The 14,353-nt window shown below is 39.2% G+C and overlaps 1 protein-coding gene across 3 annotated transcripts in view; it reads right to left on the reverse strand.

Moving 5' to 3' along the window:
- Positions 1 to 2,817: 2,817 nt before the first annotated feature.
- The window catches only part of LOC104502117 (zinc finger X-chromosomal protein), a 17,193-nt gene continuing 5,657 nt past the window's right edge, over positions 2,818 to 14,353 (reverse strand). For all 3 annotated transcript variants that reach the window (XM_010146042.1, XM_010146043.1, XM_010146041.1), the window contains 5 exons: positions 9,665 to 9,814; positions 9,338 to 9,481; positions 9,111 to 9,245; positions 6,418 to 6,558; positions 2,818 to 4,940 (listed from right to left, as the gene is read on the reverse strand). In XM_010146042.1, the coding sequence (XP_010144344.1) occupies positions 3,754 to 4,940; positions 6,418 to 6,558; positions 9,111 to 9,245; positions 9,338 to 9,481; positions 9,665 to 9,814 (1,757 nt within the window). In that variant the 3' untranslated portion in view covers positions 2,818 to 3,753. The remainder of the gene's footprint in view (positions 4,941 to 6,417; positions 6,559 to 9,110; positions 9,246 to 9,337; positions 9,482 to 9,664; positions 9,815 to 14,353) is intronic.

Raw genomic sequence — 14,353 nt, forward strand, 5'->3', positions numbered from 1 at the left:
GTAGATGGAGAAAACAAGAAAACAAATCAAATCGAAAGCAGATTGCTGGCGACTCAGCGTGACAGCTCCTTACTGTGAAGAGTCGCCCAGTGCCAGCTGCGCTGCGTGACGAACCCAGATGAGGAGCAAATGAGCCAACATTTCCTAAAGGTATCCAGTGAGAGTAAACCAATCGGACCTAACATCCGGATGGTATCTGGGCCAGCAGACACCTCACCCGCATGTCGCACCTCCTCCCTTCTCAGGCAGGTACAGAGGCAGTGCCATCAACAGCACCTCTGTCTGTAGGTTAGCGAGAGCAGTGGGTTGACATTAGGTCACACGCGCCATTAAAGCAGGGTGGCCTCTGCTGGATGAGCTGCTCCCGAAATCGCCCCCACGTACGCGGTAGGCTAAGCATCCACAGAGCAGAGGGAACACCAGCCGTAAGCCCTCTCCAGCCCCTCCACCACCGGCCAGCGCCAGCCCCACCAGGCAGCAGCAGGAGGACGGGCAGAGCCCCAGCCTGGACATACCCACGCCTGAGCCACACTCTGCTCACTAACCCTGGCGGGAAGGGAAGGGAGCCAGGACCCTGCCAGCCCCGAGGGCAGCGGCGGCACCTGCGAGGACCGACGCACCGGAAGCAGAGCAGCAGGAAACACGTTTTATTAATTCAGTCTGAACAGCAGCAGCGCACCTCATCCCACTCGAGGTCTGGGGGGGCTCTGGGGGACAGTGTGGTAGCACTTCGTGGGTAACCACCTTGCTGAAAAACATTAGGGCAATATATGAAGTTTAACAGACGTGAGTCCTTTAACGTACCAATGGGCATTAAGAAGAGCTGCCACCCCTGCCTTTCACTTCGGCAAACTTCCTCATAAAGGCCCGTTTCACCCAAACGCGGGATTGAATCACCCACACCCCACTACTACACAAAATGAGATGGAAAACGAGGAGCAGCAAAGGTAAGTGCACTAGAGCTGCAGGTGACCGTGTCCCTCAAAACAACGCTTGACCTCGGTACTGGCATCGAATAGACTGAGCGTTCGTTAACAGGAAAATATTTTGAATTTTATTTTTTCACGTTATTATCAAGTACACAATTACAATAATGTCACACATCCCTATATGATTCTATGTATTTTGTTTTTTTCTTTTGTCTTTTTTACAAAGTGTACAGAGGGAAGGACGTATACAATATTTAACAGGGTATTTTCTACAGAACAATAATTTATATTATGTCCTTGTAAAAATCTGTACCTTTTTAAACATTAAACTGAAACATCCATTTAATAGCATTTGCTAAGCAAATTATTTAAGAATTAAAACTAACCTGTAACTAATGTCAGTACATTAACAATAACTATAATTTCATTTTCTCTTTATACAGACAAATACATTTTACAAAATCCACTTGACCAAACCCTTAATTATTAAAAAAAAAGTTCCAACATTGTGCTTTAAAAAAAAAAAAAAAAAAAAAAACACTTTTTTGCTGATTTTTCACAAATATTTTAAATGAATAACAGAAAAAAAAAGTCCAAAATTTGTTTTTAAAAAAAAAAAAAAAAAAAAAAAAGTGTATGATTCCAGGCTACGTAAGAGAAAGAAAATGTGTAAAATTGTGTTCTTTGTCTTTCAGCTTATTTAAAAAAATAAAGTTCAAAATGGCTAAAAATCTCGGCAACACTATGGGAATTTATGCAGATTTTGTACACTTTTCAGGTTTCCAGTTAGAAAACGCTTGAACGTAAGAGGGGAATAAAACCCAAAGTCGCAGGAGGGGACTTAGCAACAGACGCGAACGGACAATCTCGACTGGGTTTTACCGCATCTGCTTTGGCAATCAGTAGCTAACAGCCAGCCAGCTGCGGCCATGCAGGAAATCCACTGGCTGCACGGGGGACTTCAGCGAAGGCACAGCGCAGCACACTACAGGTTCACGGCCCACGAGTAGCAACATCAAACAAGAGCACACCGGACAAGTCTGGGGGCACTGTCAAGCAGGCATCGAAAGAATAACACGAGACACAATAAAGGTAGCGGCGTGGCGTTCGACTCGCCTGAACTGCAAACTACAGGCCGGTATTTTGGCTGACAGTGAAACGGAAGGGCTGAGCAGCAGGAGCAGGGCTCGGTTACACAACAGAATACAAAAGGCGTAGAAGAGGCACCCCGGAAAGGAAACCTTTGTCCCTCTATCACCCCAAACCTGAAACCATCGCTAACATTCCTGTTCAACTTCACCTGCCTAGAAATCGGAGTCAGCACTGGCCTGGGCTCCAAACCCTTCGGGAATTGTTGGTCACAAATCTGTGCTAATCTGGCGGGCAGCCGGGTCCAAATTCTGCAATCACTGCCAAAGCCAGTGGCTTTGAGCAAGGGGAGCGGGCTCGGGCCCCAACAGCTGGCAGGTAATTACATGGTCTGGGTTCTTCCCTCCGCTGCTGTTAAGGTACATGACTTCGCGCTTGGTGCCTCTGTGCTGCCATTAGCAAAAGACAGGGCACGATTTTGTAATAGTCTTCAGGTGGCAAAATTGCATCTAAGAATTGTAATGTTCTTCCAGCTGTTTATAAACAGATTAAGAGAACTGGGTTAATTCTGGATACTGCACCAATTAATGAACAGCAGCTTAACACAGCTGCTGATGGCTCAGGAAAGACACTCCACCTCGAAACAGCTCTGCTACTACCCTAAGTTACTTCTCTTAGGAAAGACGTCTATATTAAAACATCTCTACTCCTCAGCAAAGCATCTGCTCCACTCTGCCCCCCTCTGAAGCTCTCACTGTAAATATCTCGTTTCCAAAATCCAGGCACCTCTTGGTCTTGCATTTTATTCTGAAACAACTCACAATAAAAATGTGACTTGAACCACAAACTGTTCTTTCAAAAGAAATACGAATACAGATAAAAGCGTTAAGTCTGAAGTACGTTTACCAGCATGTACAGACAGTTGTCACCTACTAACTCTGCAAAAGGAACAACAGTGTTTTTTGTTTCCAACATTAGGACAGCAGTAAATTGAAAAAAACCCAACTCATTTGTTAACAGGCAAAACCTTTCAAAGACAAAGAAGCACAGAACAATAAATGTCATATTTGAGCACACTTAAATTCGCCCAAGAAAGGTAACAAATGCCCCAAACCACTTAGAAAATATTTTTCTCTCTGAAACCTGAATTAAAACGCAGAATAATTTTCCGCAATAAAGTTAGATGTGTAACTCCTCAAATGGAAAATGGTTAACCTGCCACAAAGTCTGTATAGTCAAAACAAGACAATCAGCTGGGTCTAGTGACTTTACCTTCAACATCACAATTCCCCATTTTATACACACCTCTGACAATTTTATCAAGAGAAATTTCATAGTTTTAAAATTCACGACAAAACTGCATTAACATGGACACTGTGAGTATCAACGAGGTCAGTAAGATAAATAGACTTAAATAAACTATTACGGTTGAAAAATTCAGTAAGAGACGGTTTACTTTATTAAATGCAACTTTATTGTTGCCATCTTTTCTTCATTTATTAAACAAACTGAATAGAATTCAGAACACGCTATTGAACAAAAGGTATAAAAGTCAACTAGAAGCAATAATCCTATTTTTATACAGCAACAAATCAAATGCACAGTATGTTTTTTTTTGTTGTTGTTTTTTTTTTTGTGTGTGTGTGTGATCGCAGGTGATTGGCTTTAAAATAAGCTAACTGCCTGAAAGGCAAAATTCCTTTCTCGTTCCAGCTCTAAGTCTGTGAAAGAGACTTTAAGGCAGCCCAACATCTTTATGATGCCGCATAATGTGCTGGTTCTTCTCTGAAGGCCTTCGGAAACCTTTCTTGCAATACTCGCAGCGGTGAGGGTAGTCCTTTGTATGAATGGAAATAACATGCCGTTTGAAGCCTGAGGCATCTGTAGTGCTATACTCACAGTACTCACACTGATAAACTTTCCTGCCACTGTGTGTTTTCATGTGTTTTTTCAGCTCGTTTTGTTGCCTGAAGCCCTTTCTGCATCTCTTGCACCTGAATGGAAGATCCTTTGTGTGAACCGAGAGTATGTGGCGGCTCAGAATGAACGGATCTGCAATCTTAAAGTCACAATGTCTGCACTGGTGCAATTTTTTACCCTTGTGAGCCGCCACGTGTTTTTTCAGTTCCGAAGGCCTATGAAAGCCTTTATCACACATATCACACTTATGAGGATAGTCTTTTGTGTGGACTGAAATTATGTGTCGTTTCAGATCACTCGAGTTTGAGCTCTTATGGTCACAATGCAAACACTGATGTGTTTTACTTTCTTGATGCATAAGTGTATGCTGCTGTAGCTCTTTGGTATCTGAAAAAGTCTGGAAACAAATATCGCACTTTAATGGCGTTTCCTTACTGTGTTTAGTCTTTACGTGAGTTTTCAAGTTAGAGGAGTCGGCAGATCGGTATTCACAATATTGGCACTGGTATGGTTTTTCACCAGTGTGAATTCGCATGTGCTTCTTGAGCTCCGACGGATGGCGAAATCCTTTGCCACACTCCACGCAAATATGAGGAAAGTTCTTGCTGTGGACAGCTAAAAGGTGATGACTCAGTAATCCTTGTTCTGCTGTCTCATAATCGCAGAATTTGCACTTGTGCATTTTATTAACTCCTTTGTCCCTGTGCACCATCTTGTGAGTAAATAAAGTTCCTGCGTGAGAGAAGCTTTTCCCACACTCATCGCACTCAATAAGCTTTTCTGTTTTGTTGGTCAGCTTATGACTCTCCAAGTGGTTGTGTAAACTTATTTTTTTATTTGTAGTGTAATCACAGTCTGTGCATCTGTATTTCTTCTTAGTAAGAAGGTGCTCTGGGTGGTTTTTCATGTGCCTTTTCAAGAAACCTCTGGATTTGAATTTCTTTCCACAAATCATGCAGGGGTACACTGTCAATGGATGACCATCAGGGCCAATGATTATTGCTGTAAAACAAACAAAAAATCCCCTTCATAATTACACAACAATATTACAGCTCAACAAATGTCGTATTTCAACCTTAACAATAAGCTTAATGGTTAAATAAGATCAGACACATACACTTTACTAAATAAGAAGCAAGCTGGTTACTGGGTTAGTGAGAAAAAAATTAGGGAATTACCACTTTCATTCTGTTTTACTATCAGGATAAAGGAAATACTGTTTTCTGCTGTAGACAATCAAAGCATCACTCAGCTGTTCTTCACCTCGAGTAATTCTCCTTTGAAGAATTCTAAGAGTTCACCCATTCAATACAGGCAGAAACCAACACCAGTGCAAAAACCAGCAGCCAACTTGTTAAACCGAGTACTACATAGTAAGCAGAGCACATCGTCTTCTTTGACTTTCCACAAATCTGTAGCTCAAGTTTAATCTGGCAGTTTGATCACCTACCACTTGACTACAATTCGCATGTCCCCAAACTAACACCTCCTTCTTGTGCCATCTGTCACAGTTACAATCTGAGGAGGTATTAAGCAGGAATCAATGAGAACTCATTTCACATACAGACACCTCAAAGCTTTAGAACTTATTTGCATTCATCCATCAGCCTGATTTGTTTACTCTGGTTTGGTCTAGGCATGCTAAAAAGCTCTCTTTTCCAAAAATGTTTTAGAAGGAGAACTGAATAGGTAGCTGGAAATAGAAAAAAAAAAACCTTTAAGATTAAAATTTGCCCAGTTTACTGATTCACTGCTAGACAAAACAGAACTCCTACAGTTAAGTCACAATTTGGAAAGAAACTTCCCATATCATTTAAGAGAAGGCTACTAAAGAAAACAGTCATGTGTTTTTTCAACGTTATCACACCAGATAAATGAATCAGACCACAACAGAGTAACAGCAGAAACCAAATAATGCCAAAGCAGCGCATCTATTCTTACAGATGCAAGTAAGAACATTGGCATGAACATCAAGGCAATTTATTTCATACTGGAAAGAGAAAAGGGTATAGAAGTTACACCTCCAAATGTAATATAAAGTGTTTGGATTTTCCAGTTACTTAGTGAGCAGACATACTGAAATGTACCGTTCCATGTGTTTTCAATAAAAAGGGGTTTTAAAAAGCACTATTACAGAATGCTGTTTAACATAACTTTTTTAAAAGTTACATTAAACATTAAAATTGGTGTAGCAAGTTAAGTGCATAGGTTTTTAACCTTTTGCTATGATACTGATTTTTTACTATGTCAGAGACGCTTCCTTTAAAACATCCTCCACAATCCAAACCAACTAGGTATGTAAAAACTTCAAATAAAATACGCACTCATTTATGATGTAGAAGTGTTGCCCACAAAAATAATTCCCCAAATAACCACCGTTTTCTACAAGACACTGCACATGCTATCAGCATAGTACACCAGCTTATGCACAAGTACCTAGAGGAACGAGAGCACAGCCAGCCACCAGGTACTCACTCACCTGTTTGATACTGCCTAGACTCAGGTCTCCTTTTTTTCTTTGGTTTTTGCTTAGCCAGTCTCCCAAGTCCAGATGACTCATCTATGTGCAAAAGAGCACTGGCAGTGCCATTCCGACTTTCAATGCCATCATTATTATTACCTAAGAAAACAAGTTAAAAAGTTACCCACTGTCATCATTCTACAGATTATTTGAGCAACAAACTCTACAAAAATAATAGAACAAATTATAAACTACTGTCTGGACATTTAATCAAGCCATAATAAGGTACAGGATGAGCTGCCAAACTCCTCTGTATGTGACTCACAAATTATGGTACTATGGTACTATGAACCTGGAAGCACTTGCTCGGTTAATGTAATTTTACAGGAGCACAGAATTCACAGGAACTCTCCATTTCACAGAGAGTTCTCCTTTAAATATAGTAGTTTCTGCATTTCTTTGGTTGCTAATTACACTCAACGTGTTTAGTATCTGTAAACAACAGCATGTCACAATATTTACTGTGCCCAATTTTCTTCCCAGTCCTGAAATACATTCATGTGTGAGCTCCCATTCACTGCTGGGAATCTGAGTTCACCTCACTGAAGTTTCTTACGCACCAAGTTTCAGAACTGGAACTGCGATCAAAGCATCGTTCTGAACAGCCCATAAACTTGCACACAAAGTACGCTACTTACTATTTGCACACCTGATGCTTTAACACTTACAAATTCTTTCTACTGGGAACAAAGAAAGAGCATGCTCAGTATTGTATAATAGAAGGAAACAGTATTTGCCTCACAGACCTTCGTGTTTAATACGCAACTGGTATCACTGGATGTAAAACAAACATGAAAATTACAAGTAAACATATATATATTCAGGAAGGTATTTATTGGTTATCAGTTTAACGTTGGAGATTTAAGGGCATAAGTAAATTTTACTAATAGATTCTGTGGTTAATTATTTACTTGAATCAATGGAAGGCAACAGTTCCTAGTGAAAGCAAAGCACACAAATAAGTCAGGAATACTGAAGTGGAAGAAAGTGCAAGATGCTCAGTAGCTGTTCCCTGTGTAGAGTGGCGAGAACTAATATTCATAACTAATGTAAGAAGACTCAGAGCCAGGAATAGGCATGTGCAGAGCCTGAAGATTCTGATCTACAGGCTAACTCAAGTGCAGAACAGCAAATGCAGCAAGTGACGAATGCTGAAGGCAAAAAGCTATTTCACATCTTACACACAGAAAGGTACAGTTTGCAACAGGTGTACGAAGAGTCCTTCTGGAGTGTAACACAGAACACGCTCCAAACATTTTCTAATACTAGAATAAAACTGCAAAACCTTGGTGGAATATAAAGCACAGTGGGACCGGGCTTTGTGACAATACAGGAACGAAACAAATTTAGCATTTTAAGATGCTGTTTTTACTGGCTCTTAAACCCTCTTTAAGTGGCAAAGAGTTTTGAGAAGTGCAGATGACAAACCTCTGCCATTTTTATGCCTTCATATGTCACTACTTCTTCCCTTCCCCACCACCTCTCACCTTGCATGCACAGGTTGCTTACTGCTGACAATGTAATCACTCCACTGTTTCCCACATTCTTAAATTCTCCTTTCAATTCCACCTCTCTGTTCTTAATACGCTCTGTTCAATTTTCTCCTCCTTATTCTAAATCACTGAATGTTCAACCTAGAACTGTTGTTTCAAGTTCACTTCATTCCATTTTAAATTCCCACTCAACCTGGCTTCTGCCCTTTCCTCTCCACTGAAACTGTGCTCACCTGTATATGGCCAAAGACAAGGCTCTGGGTGCATGATTCATCACCTCAACAACTTTTAACACATGCTGCTGCCTGACATCTTGCACTCCCTTGACTTCCGTCCACGATTCCAGCCCCCATCACATTTTCAGCCCTTCTCTGCCATGTGTCTGCTAGCACCATCACCACAATCCACATCATGCAGACATACAACCTAAGTTTTGTCCTCTACTCTAGTATTTCTTCTGCTTCATTTAGAAGGAGAAAGGGGCAATATGGAAACATTTCTAAGATGAGATTTTGGTCTACCAGCCTACTAAGTCCTGGACATCAGTTTGTGCACCAGCTGGTGCTCATATACTAACAATGAAAAAAAATAGTTCGCATGCTGGAAATATTCTCAAGGTACTGCTATAATTTGAAGATTACTTCCTTCAGCTGCTTCTTTTTGTAAACAAATTATTTCCATTAGTGAAATCACGTTATTTCTATGTTCCTTCTAAAAAGCACTTAAATCAAGCTAGAGGTCAGTGTTGCTTTTCACTGTTAACCAAATCTCACATATTCCCATTTGCTTCCGCGTCCCCCACCCCCGCCCAACAGAAATACTCAGTTCTATTTCCAAGCCACTTCTTAATGTGTCCTAAAACTGTGAAGGACAGATGTACTTGAGACACTATTTTTCAGGTGAAAGCTCACTTACTTCCCCTTCAACCTCACGAAAACATGAAGGAAAATGTCTGTTAAAATAGGAGTAAGAGGAAGCTTGTCTTACGGCTTCTCTCTTCTTCTCTTTTTAAGGCTCATTATGCCAAGAAACCCTTCTTAAATTAGAACTTTAAACACAAACACAGCAGCACAAATACTGCACTACCCTCCAAAAAACTATCCCCAACATTTTGTTAAAGACAGCATCACCAGAAAGAATTCTTTGAATATTACCTACCATAAGCTGCCGCCCAAGCTATGGGCATGAAAGTTTTAATTTCGGTGTCATCAATCTGCTGTTCATGGGCCGCTGCTGCATCCTCCTCTCCTACAATCACTTCCATATAAACCTCATCAGCTATTTCTGCAACATCTAAGAGAAAAGGAAGTCAAGAAAAAATTAATAAGAACACTGCTCTGCTGAAAGTGAAAATCCCTGTTCCCAAACGAAAGCCACCTACTTACTTAAGTCTTCATCTTCATGTTGAGAATCATTTACAGTCATGTAAACCATTTTCTCCCTTGGAATACGAATACTGCTGTTTTGATCAAGTAATCCAACTGCGTGGTCGTTCTCTGGTTCGCTCTCCACAATGTCGACTGTGCCCCCTAATTAGGAAGACCAGGTATTTTAAATACACTCTGTTCAAAGTCTATGCTAAACCAGAAAAAGCTTGTCACTCTAACATCAGACCCACAGCTCTTTACAGATGACTTGAGAGAAACTACAGTATCTAATTATGCAAAATTTCAAATGTCAGGCTGGAGTATTCTAAAATGTGCATATTTTACCTAAATCATCTTCTCCAGGATCTGCTTTGAATATATAGACCTTGATGACTTCTGGACAAATGCCATCCACTTTACAAGAGCCACTTTCTGACTCTGCTTCCATGGTAATTTCAGCAGAACCTTCGTGTTCTATCTTACCAGCATCATCCACTACAAAAACAAGTTATTACAATTATCCAGTCATATACACAGACAGACATATATGAAAGATTGTATTATTTTATTACTCAAATTTGGAAGCAGTTTAAAATTAAGAAGTTGTGATAAAGAACCTACCCATAAATATTTTTTTCATATCCTTGAAAATAAAGACAATAAACACAAAAATAAATTCAAGTCGTATCTTCTAGTTAAGGGGAAAGTGCATGAGTGCTGCAGCGATATGACTAGAATCATGAGCACCACAGCAGGCACTGCTAATAGGGAAACGGTAATCTGCCACAAGATGATGGTAGGAAGAAACTACACATTAGTACTTACTCTGTGGCATAAATTCACTTATTCTCAGTTTTAATTGCTTCCTCCTTCACAACTAATAAGCTATTAAGTGGTTTTTTTCAAAAGCATTATCTGTTGCTCAACCCTATCTCTAATGCAAGTGTACAATTGCTGCCAGTCAGACTTGGTTCCTCACAAAGCGCTGTTACTGATGCTGCTTCAGCTGACTAAACCGAGCTACAGGAAGAAAAACCTCCACTTTTCTCATCCACTCAACAGCTGAGGAATCAAGCACAGCGTCAATGCACTGCCCTGATGCTACAGGACTGGTGAACCTATTCAGCTGATTGTTCATGGTGCCCTCTCTGAAAGAGACCTGCACTGGATTTTATGCTGGAGCCCTGTATACTCTCCTTACTACAGCCTCAAATTTCGTTCTCTTGCTTTCAGAAAAGTACCAACACCACGCTTCAGTCTGAGTTGCTGTAACTTGCCTAGGCCTCCCACATAAACATGGCTAACAGCCAGCCTTGTGAGCAACATGTTTCTGATTTTTAAGACATACTCTACACAGGCACATGCATACACCCCCAAACTCACTTTACCAAGCACAGGTTTAAAAACAAATAAAAAACCCCCCAAGTATGTGTTTGCAAAAATCAAATCCAACATCTCAATACCTTCAGAGAATCTCCCAATTTCAGAAGCCCCATAAGTTTCTTGAGAGTTGAGATTATTTAAGAATTCTTAACATAGAATCACAGAATGTTTTGGGTTGAAGGGACCTTTAAAGGTCATGTAGTCCAACCTGTCATGCCCAACACAACAGCATACTTCTGTGATCTGTGACTCTAATGTTTATTAAGTCACTTTTGGAGGCTGACATGGCTCCCTTGGAGCTTCAGTTCATGACAAGATATGAAATTTATATTAAAGAAAGTGTAAGAACCATCCCATAAATACTGTGTATTTTTTTAACTACCATATCTAGCACACACAAAACACTTTAAAAACTATACTTATTTACTGGCACTCAGTAAACTACCCTCGTAACTAAACACAGCTTTACTACTCAGTAACTGCAACTCTTCCATTTACTTTAAGATCTACTTAAAAAAAAAAAGCTCAGAATGTTTTTTCCTGCCATGAAGGCAATAAATGAGCTTGTAAATTCGATAAACTAGGATGTGTTCTGTCTTGTGTATCACACACAACTGTATTTAAGTGCAGTTTCTCAATCAGGCATCATTATTCACCAAAATCCACCCTGAGTAACATTAAATTATGAAGCACTAAAACAAATTAAGTCTATCTCTCTCCTCACCAAAAGAGCAGCACAAAAAAACATTAAATACCCTTATGCCAATTTCACAATCAACGGCTACCATACAGAATGTTTCAAGCAGTAAGATGTTTAAAAAATTACTTGCTGTCACAGGGCAACATAACATCTTGTAGCTGAAACCCTGAAGCATGTCAAAAGCAAAAACCTGAAGATGTTCTTCTGAATCATATTAACAACGGAGCTCCACAGTATGTATATTCCGTTATTGACCACACTTTCATAAATCCTTTGGCATATGCATGAAGCACGTAGCATCACCAGAACCCTGACAAAAAGAAAATTTGCTTTCATTCCTACACTACATTTATGCAGTTGTTCTCCTTTAACTTGGCTGTTTCCAGTGTCATGCACGCGTACTTGGAAGGCTTTCAAGTAAGCGTAGACTAATTTTACACCATTCAAGCCAAAGGGGAAGCCTGCCACCAAGCTCAACTGATGCTGGAACATACTCAAGGAAGGAAAATTATGTCTAAAGCAATCAGAGAAAACAAACCTACACGAACCATGTGAAACAGGCTGGTTTCTTTTAACCCGAACAGAGTTTTTTACTTCCATACGTATATGGAAGTATCCATTGATAACATTCACAAGAGAAGAATTCTACATCTTAACAATATGCACAATTTACTCTTTGAAATAAATTCCCCAAATTTCAAAGTCTTTTAAACAACATGATTTTAAAAAAAAATCATTACACAATTTAGTTTGTTTATCCCTGATTTCCCTCTATATTCAACAGTGTTTTAAAATGTCACAACTGGTTTAAACAGCTTTTAACAGCACCATTAAACTGTAAGGAAATTGATGTGTAGGAATATTACACCAACTTTTCTCATCCAGAAGCAAAAAGTTTCACTCTTTACAGGTGGGAATATTTGAAAGGCTCAAGTCCCTGAAGGGCTTGAAAAGTAATAATAGTATTTGCAGTAGAGTAGCAAACTTAACAGGGAGAAAAGTAGGGTGGAAAGAAAAAGGTAGAAAAGAAGATAAAAATAGAAGATGACACAAACAAGGTGAAGGAGAACAGGGTATCTATCACACAAAGCCCCATTTTCATGGTATTTTGTCCTATGGGCTCATATGCATTTACCTATACTGATACTCTGGCATTCATGAAATTTAATTTCTGTTTAACAGCTTCCCTATGTTTCTGCATTCTCCACATACCAATGTTGGAAGTTGGAACTCTGATAATGTTTGAATTTTTCAGTTGAATTCAGCAGCCCATCAAGGGATCCCACAAATACCATGCATGATTGATCTTCTCTCATCTTGTTCCTCTTTGAAATTACAAAAACCCCACTCCCAAAAGCACTTAAAAGCATTAGTTAAGTTTCTAAGAGACCAATTCCTTTCAAGTAGAGAGGCTGGGCAGTTACTAAACTAATCACAAGTCACATGCTAGTAAAAAGTTCTGACTAGCATTATTCCAATGCTGTCATACCTCATGCCTCCTTTTAATTAGATGGTAACTGAACACTAAGAAACTTTAAATATATATTTTTTCTGCCCTCTATTAGCTGGTAGCTTTACTGAAGTAAACAAGCGGATTCAAGCTAATTCTCCAAGTTAAAAAAAGAGAGAAAAATCATTAGATACAACATTATTGCACACAAATTGGAAGAATGCATTCCATGGTTAGTTTGCTGATGTTATCTGCAGACTCCACTGATCAGAGCAGCCTGCTCTTTGCTTACTATGAGCTGCAAGTAAAAACTACAAACTCTTCGCTTCTCCAATGTTGCAGCAATTGCTTACGTATAAAGATAATGCTTGAATTTTTATTGAAAGCACAAACAGATGAGAAAGATGTCACACAACAGGAAAGATGTGGCATAATTAAAGCCTGTCTAGCTTCTACAAAGAAATCAACAAGAAAGAGACCAACAGATAAAAAAAAGGAATAAGGAGCAAAGCAAAGATGAAAGATGCAGCCAACATTAACAACAGATTGTTTGTTTAATACGTGTTCTATCATAACGACAGCATTTGCCTCCTAGAAAATACTATAGCCAATAAAAAAAAGTAGTCACATAATGTTATAAACTGTAATGTCCAACAAATCGTTATCTCCTGTATCTTAACCCTTCTATTAAAATATGTCCAATGGCATTTTAGGGACATAAGCAAGCTCCGGTGCATTGATAAAAACAATACTCAAAACCCAGCTGAGGCCAGTTTTCTCATACAGGAGCACATATGCTAGCCCAAGATCATGTGGACTGAATTTGCTTAAATGGTACATCTTTTGTTTACCCAGTACACGTACACTTTCCCCAAGAAGTTGGCTTTAGGTTTTTATATCCAATATTTAATAGATCAGCATATACAAACTTCATAGCCTAGAAGTTTTTACTCCTAACTAGAAAAATGCAAATATTTGTAACTGTCTTATTTTTTAATGGTTTCCATAAGCTTCTGCATTTATTTTTTCCTACCATTTCTCCTTTATATGGGATTAATGAGGAAAATAAAAGGATTGTAAAAGATAAAATTCTCTTAAGCATTAACAAACCTTCCACCTTTTTTTTCAAGTACACACCACTCATTGCTAAATAACACACCAAAATAACTCTTAGATGCCAAGAAAAAGTATCTCTGCACCACGTTAACAGATCTTAAATTTTTGTTTGTGGAGCAATTAGATGAGAATCATCTATTTGGTCAGTCTTTATGTTCCCATGATTCTCTTCACTGCTAAAAAAATGCATATCATGGGATTCTTCCCCACTTACAAAATAAACAACCTTCTTTGACTATTCTTAATTTAAAAAGCCACTGCTAACTACTGTTTTCTCTAAAATAGATTAAAAGCATGCTGTAGTCTCCAGACAGACTTTGTTCCGTTATCTGTGATAGAAACATTTTACTTGTACTTCACTTGATAGCAGAGAATTGCTATCCTG

The sequence above is a fragment of the Buceros rhinoceros genome, unplaced genomic scaffold (genome assembly GCF_000710305.1).
Source record: "Buceros rhinoceros silvestris isolate BGI_N320 unplaced genomic scaffold, ASM71030v1 scaffold2, whole genome shotgun sequence".
Taxonomy (NCBI): domain Eukaryota; kingdom Metazoa; phylum Chordata; class Aves; order Bucerotiformes; family Bucerotidae; genus Buceros; species Buceros rhinoceros.